The 12,184-nt window shown below is 48.3% G+C and overlaps 1 protein-coding gene across 1 annotated transcript in view; it reads right to left on the reverse strand.

The window, feature by feature from the left end:
- LOC135394256 (uncharacterized) overlaps positions 1-12,184 on the reverse strand; it is a 726,492-nt gene that overhangs the window by 626,917 nt on the left and 87,391 nt on the right. The window contains exon 3 of the mRNA XM_064624922.1: positions 427-538. Within this exon, the coding sequence (XP_064480992.1) occupies positions 427-538 (112 nt within the window). The remainder of the gene's footprint in view (positions 1-426; positions 539-12,184) is intronic.

The raw sequence follows: 12,184 nt of genomic DNA on the forward strand, positions 1-12,184 counted from the left end.
AGCAAATGGAAAGCACTGCTTAGACAACAAAAAAGTACAAACAAAACAGTCTTTTCGACGCAGTTTTCGATGGCCCAGCTCGGCTGCTTCTTTCAATAGACCTCTAACTGTTTGTAAACAAATGACGTCATAATGTTCGACAGCGCCACGAGTTTGGTAGAGTTGAACTACGTTCAAAGCTAGAGGCGAACAAGGTCGCGTCCTAAAGCCACGGTCCTGAGGGGATTACGATGGTCTCTGAAAGGGACGCGACCTTCGGTCCTACTTTTCTTTCAGCGAACAATTGCCCATTCGTGGAACCCAGCTCTCCCCTTCCGATCTGTTTTGGTTTCGGTCTGTCTACCAACGTCATGATGACGTTTGTCAGATAGAGTTAACAGGCACTAGAGGAAGAGACATCCATAACGACATACGTATCGTACTTGCCTGAGGTTTTCAGGAAAAGGCATTCCATGCGTGACGATTGTGCTTTCAAGTGCGACTACAGGATGCCTGTTCTGAATGGCGTCGTGGACTTCTTCAGACACGACAATTTGACCTGGAAACAGAGTCAGCGCTTGGCGTAATGAACTCAATGGGAACAGATAGGCTGCTTTTTGAAATACTTTAAGTGCGTTTTAACGCGACATATATCAAATGCAACGAAATAGCAAAGAGCCAAAAGCAAACACAGCATGCCGACCTTGGTCTGGCAGACCTTTCCTTTCAATAAATATATATTCCCCCCCCCCCCCCCCCCCACAGCTACTGTGTCAAGTGACTACTCATGATGCTCATTGTCGTAGTGAATAAAACATCAATGTAAATTCTACCAACAGGCAGGTCTTGGCCACCTGTCGTTCCTAATTTCAACACTGAGTGTATTATCCACGTCAGTGTATTATTTCAGGCTTGTCTAGCGCTGCAGGTTATCGTCCCAGTTGTAGCTCTGAAATATTTTCCGATGTAGATACAGTGGCGCTACACTTGCCTTAACCAGCGGAGCGTGCGTCATCGGGCGCTGATAGACAGCTGGAAACGAGATCAGGATGATCTACAATCCCGTTGAAGGGAGGGTCGGTACGCACAACGGAGATGCCAAAACGCGACCTCATCCGCTGTGCGTATAGACCTCCTTTCAAAGGGATAGTGGATCATCCCAACCTCGCTTCCAGCTGCGTCACAGCGCCCAATGACACGCGCTGCACTGGTTAAGACAAGTCTGCGCGCCAATGTACCTCCCGTCGGTATAACGAACACTACTACTACGTGGCACAGACCTCCAATGGATCCTTTCGAATCCAGCTGGAGGGAATCTGATCACCTTTATACATTGCTTTGCTGGAAAGTCAGGCACCAGCATGAGTAGCCAGTCAGCAAAACACTCATGGGTCAGAATGACGTCTTCACTTAACGGCGCAGCGATGTAGTTTGTCAACACTAATTATTGATACGATCGAAATAAATCAAGCGAAGTGATCGGTTTTTTTCTATTCTGTTACTGCTCAAGCCGACAGTGTAGTTTTATCTCTCATATCTAAACTTCATTTGTTTCTCAGTTGATACTGGAATTCGACGTCAGATTCCGCAAAAGCTTTGATCAAGCTATGGTGGTGATGACCAACATCCTGGTTGCTTTTTCAGCCATGAAGGAAAAGAATCGCCGACGTTCGTCGATGTGGACATATTCTTAACTCCATAAAAATTCGAAGTATGACCTCATATCAACGGTATGTGGACTGCTTCCTTTGTTTGAGACAAATCTTTTGGAAGGCACAAACACGAACTAATTGCACTGCGTTCATCTCCAGACCGTCCCCGAAGAGGTGGTCTCTCCGGGACCGAAACTCTTTTTCGGGAAGGAGAGCCTTGTTTGGTGTAGTGACGGAGAGGCTGTGCAGCTGGAACCGTCGGACATGCTTATATGAGTTTGTGCTGCTCTGCTGCTTGACAGTTTACTACATAAAAAACTTTACATACTCAACTGCTTTTGGCCCGTTGTTAGGCCTGCTGCAAATATATGTCGTGGGCGACAACGAATTCCCGAAGCAGTACAGAAAGCCACGGCTTTCGCAGCTGCTGAAATCGCTGAAGGTCAAATAAAGAGCGGCTCAGTATTCAGATCGCCTTTTGTCTTTGTTCCGCATGTGCTTGCAACAGGTTGGTCGCCTTCGCGTATGTTACAGATGCACACTTCTGCGAGTGTGTATTACCACTACCCATACCAAAGCATAAGCGCACAATACATGATGCGCGTCGTGCATTTTACTGTGCGTGCCATACGTCACGTGCGGATTATGTCACCACAAACATGTTCCTCTCTGTTGTGTGCGGTACTATATACTTCTTATACAACTGTACCCCTTAGACAAGCGTACCTCTTAGACGGATGTACCTCTTAAACGGGCGTAACTGTTAGACGGCAGTACCTCTTAGACGGGCGTACCTGTTAGACGGCAGTACCTCTTTGACGGTTGTACCCTTTAGACGACGGTACCTCTAAAATGGCTGTACCTGTTAGACGGCAGTACCTCTTACACGGCTGTACCTCTTATACGGGGGTACCTGTTAGACGGCAGTACCTTAAAAGTGCTGTACCTTTTAGGCGCTTTCGTACCGCATAAAATAAAGGGTACATTTTTGCAAAAATGTACCTTATAAAAGGGTTTTTGGTACAGATTTTAGAGTGTGCAAACAGCGCTCCTCCTCCTTCGCAAGCAGTCAACCCTTGGAGGAAGGAAAACTAAGGAGGGAGCACGACCGTTTCTTTCCGAATCACAAAAGTGTAGTGGAAGTGACGCATCATGAGGGCGTCATATCGATCAGGTGACTGGATGCAGCCAATCTGCGGTGAGACTTCGCCACAACTGGGACAAACAAACTGGGGCAGCTGCCGGCGTAGATGGCGTTTTGTGGCGCCCGGCGAGATGCTAGTGAGCTGGGAGAGGAGAATTGTTTGCCCCAGTTGCTTCTCCTCACCCAAACTTCCGGAATCGTGCAAAATGACGTCACACTCCCTCCTTATTTTCCTTCCTCCATGAGTCAACCCAACTATTCACACCGTCTCTGTCAGGATACCACCTCTTTGGTCTGCCGACCCTACGCTAGGGTTTGCGAACATTGAGCGCAATTCGCCCTGCGTGGTATTACTGCACAACTCACCAAATTCTACCACGTCGTCGGCGCGCTTGGACCGAACGAGGCTGCAGAGCTTCGTGGCATCATCACAGTCCCACGACGGACAACCCTATGACGCTCTGGAAACTCCCTTGACCAGACACACCACTGAGTGGGAACACGAGCGGCTCCGTCAGCTCCTCACCGCAGAGGTTCTCTGCGACCGTAAGCTCTCCCAACTCATCTGGCGTATGCAACAGCTCTTGGGCAAGCGCGCCAGTTCCGTCGACGAGTCAATACTCCAGGAATGGTTCCTGCAACGCCAGCCAAACATGGTACGCATGATAGTCACCACGTCCACCAGCGTTTCCGTTGAAGCGTCAGCTGAGATGGCAGACTAGATTATCGACATTACCCCACCATACATCTCCGCCATTTCTTCCTCGTGTGCTTTGACGTCCCACCCGGGGTTCATTTCTCTTCGTGATGAGGTGGCACGCCTGTCACACTTTGTCGTCAAGGCTCCGCCTCCGAAGGCCTCGGTCTCCTCGACCACGTTCGCACCGTCGTGTTAGTCGGCACCATAACTCTCCGCCACATCATTCACCTGGCCCTTCTTCCGAATGCAGACTTTCGGTGACCAGGCACGCAAATGCCAGCCCCCGTGTACTTTTTCAGGAAACACGGCCGTCAACAGCCTGTGAGGACTTCCGCAACTCTCCTCATTCCTTCGTATCACGATGCTCGTACATGCATCGTGGTGGTTGCTTGGAGTGTCGCTGTTGGCGCCATGCTTCAGCGATGCGTCTCCTGCAGGCTTCTTATCAGACTTTACGACTGATATACAGCATGTGAGTGGAGCCATCAACTTCGTGGCCGACTTTTCTCAGATGAGTCGGCTGCACAACCACACAGGCTCTGGACGCCCCTATATGATCCTCTCTCTCGACATTCTGGTAACGTCAGTGTTCTGGATCCAATGAGACCAACTTGCCAATATCCACGCAAGCGCTACACCTGCCCTAAATATACATGATGTCGCTCCCTCTGGAGCAGGAACTTTTGTGGCGCGTGACATGGTCACCCCGGGCATTTGTTCACTCAGTGCTTCGTAGCCCCATTTTAAATCATTTTCACTCCTTCCCCCACCGGAGCATCCCAGCTTCCTGAACAGTTATCGGAACACACTACGTCTCGTCCAGAATGAATTTGGGCATCAATCATTAGGTATCAGCTTGTGCAGAATGTCGACAGTCAAAGACCTAACGGCATATCCAATTCACCCCATGATTTCTGGCACCTAATGATTGTGAGGATATAGGTACAGCCTTGGCTGTGGTGCTAAAGCTCGAACTATGCCAATGCATATGATCGACAGGGCAATTAGGTGGAAGAAATCTTGAAATGGCCAAGCAGGCATGCCGCTAGGTCTTTGACGGTCGAAATTCCGCATGAGGTGGTACCTAGTGGTTGATGCCAAAATTAATTCTTGCCGAGACATAGTGTGTTCCAATAACTCTTTACGAAGCTATCGTATCGTGTAGTATCGTATGTATCATATCGACCTTTCCCAACAAATCCTCTCCAACAAGGCCACGTCAACCAATCCACTGGTCGGGATATGTGTGAGTAGACCTGTCGCACTCGTATAACTGCGGCTGTTGACCGCTCCACTCGTAGGCGCAATGCAGTTCCCATCCCTGACTGAGCCGCATTGACTGTTCCCGCGGCACTTGCGAGCACATGAATATCACGCTTCGGCACCCCGTCTATTTTCATGGCAGGGAGGGCTCGAGAACTCGACTGACAACTCCCTGGGGAGCACATCATTCAGAATTTAATGGTGGTTGTTTTAGGGAAATGTATATCGCCACGCACAAAATGGGTTCATAGAGACATTCCACTATGCCACAAGTGGGAGCAGCAGACTCGTGACACTAGCAGCATGGCAGAGTGGGCAAAAGCATCCGCTCCTTGATGGTAGCCAAAGTCGTGCTGAAGACTGGGTGTGATGGGTTCGAACTGTACCACCGCCTGTGCCGTCCGAGGTTTTCCCTGGGTTTTCCGGTGGACTTCCCAGACGAATCTCGGCACAGTTCCCCTTACAGGGAACATGAAATTTCCTGAACCCTCCATTTTCGCTGCAAACTGTTCTTCCCGCCGAGAAACTAATATGCCAGAAATTTTTCAGGTCGAAATCGCTCCACTCTGTGAGAAGCGCTCGCTTCAAACCTCTCTTCCGCATTCCTCCTCTCCCACGCGCATACTCCTGGTGATCGAGCAACTATGCGGGCTGCGATGTTGGCCCTCGTTACATGACCGGTGTTGAGCAGTGCCAAGCAATGCTCATCATGGCCAGCTGTGAGCGTGGCGCGGTTGCGCCTGCCGGTCTGCCAGTTGCAAGGTCGCAAGATCGCAAGGTACCGGGCAGCGTCTGAGGGCTGAAGCATTAAGTTTCTCGTTGCAGGTGTTCGGATAACACGCAATAATGACCAGCTTTTTGTGTGTGAATCGTTTGTTACACTTGCGCTGGCAGGTATGACATGTGAGCTGTACTTTGTGGTCGCATGTAATCGTCTTCTACTCGGCGGCCGTTCACAAGGAACGTTAGCACCCACCTCCATGGCTATGAAGTTTTTGCTGACGAGATACGTGGGCCCATAGCAATTCACCGCAGGGTCGTATTGGTTGTATCGCCGTCACCAATGGAAAGTGTCTGGTGGTTGCCTGGGCGCAGCAGTTATATTTACGTGTGGGCAATCTGACAACAAAGCAAGTGCGTTGTCAAGTGCGGCTGTGGTATTTGGAAGCTGTCCCCATTTATTGCTCGATTTGTTTGTACGAATTATCGATGTAAAAGACTGGGTGGTCTAATGTTTTGTTTGTTTGTTTGTTTTTGCCTTGTTTCAACTCTTGTTCTTCATTATGATTACTATTATTATTCAAAGTAGCTTCGCGCTTTCAATCGATTCTGATTTACTCTGCAGTTCATAGTCTATAGACGCGAAGGGCTGACCGAATTCGGCCGAACATCGTGCTTTTCGGAGCACCCAGAGAATAGCGCTCAATTACTTTTTGAGCGCAACCGTTGTCAGTCCGAAGAGAGGAGTTTGCAGACGCAGCCCACAGAGTGACAGTAGAAAGAGATAACACATGCATGGCTTATCGCATCCGGCTTCCGCTGGGATCATGCCTTCCCTCTCCCAATTTCAAGAACTCACTGTCACTGAATTTCTACTGTCACTCTGTCGGCTGGGTTTGCTTCCTTTCGTCGGACTGACAACGACTGCGCTCAAAAAGTCATCCAGTACTATTCTCTAGGTGCTCCGAAAAGCATGATGTTCGGCTATTTTTTCCGAAGGGGTAGCGCCTCAATATCCCTGTCAATTATCAAGAATTTGAGTAAATTCGGCACGCTCTTCACATTGGTGGGGTAAAAGAGTGACCTCTACATCCGAGTGCGGTTCGCAAAAATTTACATAATAAAACTTACGTTACATGACATTCACATCACAAGGTAGCAAAAACCCAGTAAGGACAAATGCCGTTTACCGCATGGTTCTAAGTGGCGTAGTTTTTATTATTATTATTATTATTATTATTCACTGACACGCTTCCTGGGACACTCTGTACGATGCGAGCGAGTACAGTAAACATTTCCGCGACTTCGGTGATCTTACAACATAACTATATAAACAGTTAACACTATACCGATGCTAGTTTTCAATTCTGCCTTCGTCTACTAAAGCGGCTTCATCGCTTGTTCTCTCTCTTCAAAGTCTCCCGCTCCTGGTAGAGAAGCCACGCCTAAGTAAAATTTTAATTTCTCAATTCCGTAATAACTAACTCGGAAACGAGTGCTGAAGAGTGTGAATTAACAATAACCGAACCCATATTTTTGCGCCCATTTTATTCCGTGGATAACGTTCGGTGCAAATCTAAACAGATGTCCTTAACATCACTTTCTTTTTTAAATACAACGCGATAACTTAAATGTAACGTATTTCAGTCCTAATTACCATAGCTTACCCCAACACTATACTGTTGTTCGCGACGGTAACGTAAATGGGCATAATCAATTAGGACAGTGTTAGAGGGGTTTTATCATTTTATTATTCTCCTAGTTTACGCAGTGAGTAATGAGAACATGGCAACGACTCCACGGGGAGTCGCCCGTTATATTTTTCAAGATAAAACGTATTGATTTTCCTGGGGGCCAATAAATATTCGCGAGAATTCTTCTGAGTAGTAGTACGAGGAGGAGGAGGAGGAGGAGAAAAAGCAGCACTTACACTCCTCCAAATCCCACTGTTTTGAATAAGAAGAAGACGGCTCCGCATATTGGAGAGTACGACATCCATAAATAGTTTTAGGCACTAGGCATGGGTTCAGCGGGTGTTTCTCGAGACTTTTCCTCATGGCGCATTCCACTGGTAGAGCTAGGTCAAAGTTTTGCCCCGGGAAGGGCAGAAGCATGCGTTGAATGTTCCATTGGCGGAGCAGGGGCAAAAAAATTGCTCCAAGGGCAATATTCTTTGACCCAGCTATAACCTCCGCGTAACACGACAGAGAACAGGAGGCATAGCGCGCGATAAGTGAGGCCGTGACGTTCGAGCTTTCTTTTCTTTTTCTTTTTACTCGTGTGTCGCGCAGGTAGTCGTGCATTTCTTGAACTGTGTAAACACTGCGCGTTCCGCTGTGTTTAATGATACTGTGCGATTCCGAAACGTTTGCTGAACCCCACGTGGCCAAAGCAAACCCACAAAGCTCGCGGGTCACAGAGCGCGCACTGTATCTTGAATGCTAGCATTCCATTGACAAAGCAAACCTGTGCGACCCCGTCGGGAGCATGCACGAAACCCCATCCAGAGCGGGGCAAAAATTGCTCTTCCAATGGAATTCGCCATCAGTTATGTAGTAGATACGATACGAAGAAGTACAAGACAACAAGAACAACAACTTTATTGTGAGATAACGAATTCGGTGCAGCGTGTCTTTAGCGTGATCACGTCGGTGCAGCATGTTTTTTGAAAGAGAACTGGTAACGGATTTAGCTCTCAGGGAACCGAGCTTCTAATCAAGTTCAATCTGAAAATCTGTAGCGAGTTGTAGTGAAGGTTGTGGAACTGCTTGCTGAAGTCGGCCACACTCAGGCGGGCAACGTCGCGATTATCACACGGGGGATCGTGCGTCCTGGGCCGACTTCACATGAAACTGTGCCGACATTTGTCTTAAAGAGTCTGACGAAAACTCAGTGAAAACACCCAGGCAACACAGCCGGCGCCCGGAGTCTAACCCGGGCCGCATCCCAGTCTCGGCGTAGAATGCCGTCATCGTAGCCACTAGCACACGGGAGCTGGTGAGTTTTCGTGAATCGTTTCCACTCATACGGTTCGCGAACGGTATCGTGGGCGACCAGTGAGAAGGGAAGATGATGAAAAATGTAATCATCTGGTTGGGCAGCTGGAAAACCGACTAGCCCAATTTCTTTTTATGCGTTTGAGTGAAAATATTTCACTGAAACTCCCTAATAAAGGTGTAGTGCGAACCGGTACTGAATTTCTTTCGCTTCACCGCGACCTGAAAGCAGCTGCATGGGCAGCATAGATGTTGGTGACAGCTGCAGTCTTGGGAAGGTCTGGTCGCAAAGGCATCTCGAGCATAGCGTCAACGAAAAAATGGCTAGAAAACCAGCGAGCTGTTGAAGATGATGCATAATGTAAAACCCCGAGACTAGGGAAAACGAAGGGACGTCGTGTTGTGTCTGTCCCTTCGTGTTCCCTAGTCTCGGGGTTTTACATTATGCATAGCGTCAACGCTTGGCGGCGCTGGCGCTTCTTCGGGCATAAAGTCACTGTATTGGGGAAAGTAGCGCCATGCTTTCCGTTTTCCGCTTCGACCTTGGAACAATAATGGCGGCTGCTGAATGTGTTGGTATGCTACGGCCGCCATTGTTGCTCCAAGGTTGCGGCGCGGCAAAGATCAGAGGATGGCGGTACTTTCCCAATCCAGTGACATTATTCGGGCAAAGCGCTCGCGCGTTAAGCGTGTGGACGCCTTTACACCATTGGTGCGCCATGTCCCGGCAACTTTTTTGTGTCTCCAGTGTTGGTCCGGTGATGGTTTATGTAGGTAGAAAATGGTGGGTGGCCGGAGTGGTGATGGAACTGCTTGCCGTAGTCGGCTGCGCTCAGGAGGGCAACGTCACGGCTATCGCAGAGGGGGATCGTGCAGGATCGTGGTAGACAAGGTGGTGATGGTGGTGGTGGCGAGAGGGCTTGCCGTTGTCGGCCTCACAGAGGTGGACAACGTCACGACTGACGCCGTGGGGAATGTGCGTCCTGGGCAGACTGCTAAGGGAACTGTGCCGACATATGTCTGAAAGCGTCTGACGAAAACCCAGGAAAAACCCCAGACAGCACAGTCGGCACCGGGATTCGAACCCGGGTACCTCCCAGTCTCGACGTAGTAGACAATGTAGTGGTAGATAATGCAGTAGACGACAGTGGTAGACAATGCAGTAGATGACAGTGGTAGACAATGCAGGTCTGTGGCCGTAGCCCTACTAGGAATACATCCATAATCAACTGAAATGTAGCTGGCGCTATGCGCGGGCCAAAATGACATTACCTTGAATTCATTCGGTGGATCACGATGTTTGCCATCATTGTTCAAACGAAGCCAATATACCGGATGCTCGCAACACAGAGTGACATTTACCAGGGAAAGCGGAGTCCGTTGGCAAAAAGTCGTCCAGATTTCACGCCAAGGAATAAAATACCATTAAGATGCGCTCTTTCATCACACTACTACATTTCTGATTGCGACGTGTGAGCGCCTCGAGTATATTATTCATTGCACTCTGAAATGCTGCGGAAGAATTTTTCAACCTAACAACATACGTGCTCATTGGTAAATGTTTTATGTCTGGCTGATATGTGCCCTTAACTCGAATCTGACAGTGGTGGTGGTGACAGTATGCTCACTTGAGATCCAGTGAAGCGAATAACAGATCCACCGATGTCATCTGTGTTGTCGTTGGCTCGTGACAAAGGCTGGATTATTCTGACGGTACGCTCGTTGAATGCAACGCATAGGCATTTTTTAGTTCTTCGGATGACAGCAACTTCGGGAAAATATCACAGTCTAGCGTGCGGTACAATAATACCTTTCTGGAGCAGAACAGATGTATTGGCCTCGTACAGTCCAACGTCCTGATCGTCTTGGGGCGAAGAGTAAGTAATATTGCACAAGGTCGTCATGATCTTGAAGTATTTGTCTTGCACGAGCTCGCTTCCCATGTTTGGCTCTTGAGGTAGTTTAGCTTGAAGACTCTTGGCATACAGGCTTGCCTGACGCGCAGCATGAGGTGTAATTGGATTGGCTGCTTGTGCCCCTGAGCTGACTGGCGTGTCTTGCAGAGGCGGCTTGGAACGACGAGGACCTGGAATGACGAGGAAAGGCTCGCTCCTTCGAGTGGTTCACAAGGAGATGACCGTGAACTCTTTTCCTTCTCAAAAAGAGGCTAGGTTTGAAGACCAGCGGTGTGGCAGGGACTTGCAAAACGTGTCTTCAGTATCGACTCATGAAGAATTGCGGATTTTGCCATAATAGGAAGCAGGTTTCCCGCGCAGGTGGCAACGACAGAGTCTGCCCTGCGCGCTGAAACTCAGATGGGCGTGGAGGCTTCATATGGATCTCTGCGTGTGCTGCATGCAGTCAAGCTTCTCCTTACATCAGTGGCGATTCCCTACTCTTCAAGACAGCTGCTGAAAGTTGACCAGCTTTGATACGATATACGAAACTGTCGTGCGGACGTGTAACTTACGGCCTTAATTACGGGCTTACTAACAATGATACTTGTACACTTCAGTCTGACCTTGACGCTGTCTCTTTCTGGTGCGAAACGTAGCAAATGACCCTAAATATAAACAAATATACACACATGCGCATTTCCCGCACTACTAACAGCTTACCAGCATTCTATCTTGATGGTATCACTCTCGAGTCTGCTGTGTCGTACAGTGCTGGACAAAAGTTTACGGAAGACGCTCCGGCGCATTCCTTCCTCACAGTGACACGCTAGCAGCGAATGGGACTGTACGGACTTCAGACATGTGCCTAGGTACCCGGTCACCTGTTTGTATGTCCGTACGGTACCATGCGCTGCTAGCGTGTCACTCTGGGGAAGGAATGCGCCGGAGCGTGTTCCGTAAACTTTTGTTTAGCACTGTACAAGTAATCGCATTTAGGTATTCGCATCTCTGCTGGAATATTCACGTCGAAAACATTATCAAAAAAGTAAATCGAAAGCTGGGATATCGTTAACTGCTGCTCCGACTCACATTAAGCTTCTGATAAAACTATCGTCCGTTCAAAACTCTTATATGCATTGACAAATGGGATCCAGGGTTGAAAACTCTTTCTAACCAGCTAGGAACCATTCAAAACAACTCAGCGCGTTTCATCTCTTCAAACTGTCAGCGACCATCAAGCGTCACGGCCATGAATGTTAACTTAGCCCTCATATCCCTTCGGTCACGTTGCATGAATGCACGGCTGTCTTTTTTACAAAATATTTCATCACGACACGCTGCGTGATCATTTCGCCTCCATACGTTTCATTGCGCCTGGACCATATTCACACGTCGGCGTAAAACTAAAACCTTCTCATGCCCTTATGCAAAAATATTTGTCCATGCTATAGAATTTCTAAAGAAAAAAGTCAAAAGAGCCACTAGACATCGTATTGGAATTCTATAGATGTTACATGAAAAATCCTTTGGAATTGCTTTGGAGAACGTATGGTTATTTGGGACAGACTTCCTTTTAACATTTCCCAAAATGATTTCAATATACGTTTTGCTGTGAACTTCGCTTAGACTTCCTTTTGAAAGTGCACACACATTGCTGTGAACGTCTATTGACAGTCACTGGCTTTTCTTTTGATTACTCCCCCTGCACCTTACATTGTTGGTCCCTCAGTGTTGTTTCCTGTTGCCTCAGCCACAGATAGAATCCGATTTGCTGTGAAGTAATAGAGAGTTTTCGGAAACCGTGAGCGCCTTCCGATTTCTTTATGGCCGAC

Source organism: Ornithodoros turicata, chromosome 5, assembly GCF_037126465.1.
Source record: "Ornithodoros turicata isolate Travis chromosome 5, ASM3712646v1, whole genome shotgun sequence".
Taxonomy (NCBI): domain Eukaryota; kingdom Metazoa; phylum Arthropoda; class Arachnida; order Ixodida; family Argasidae; genus Ornithodoros; species Ornithodoros turicata.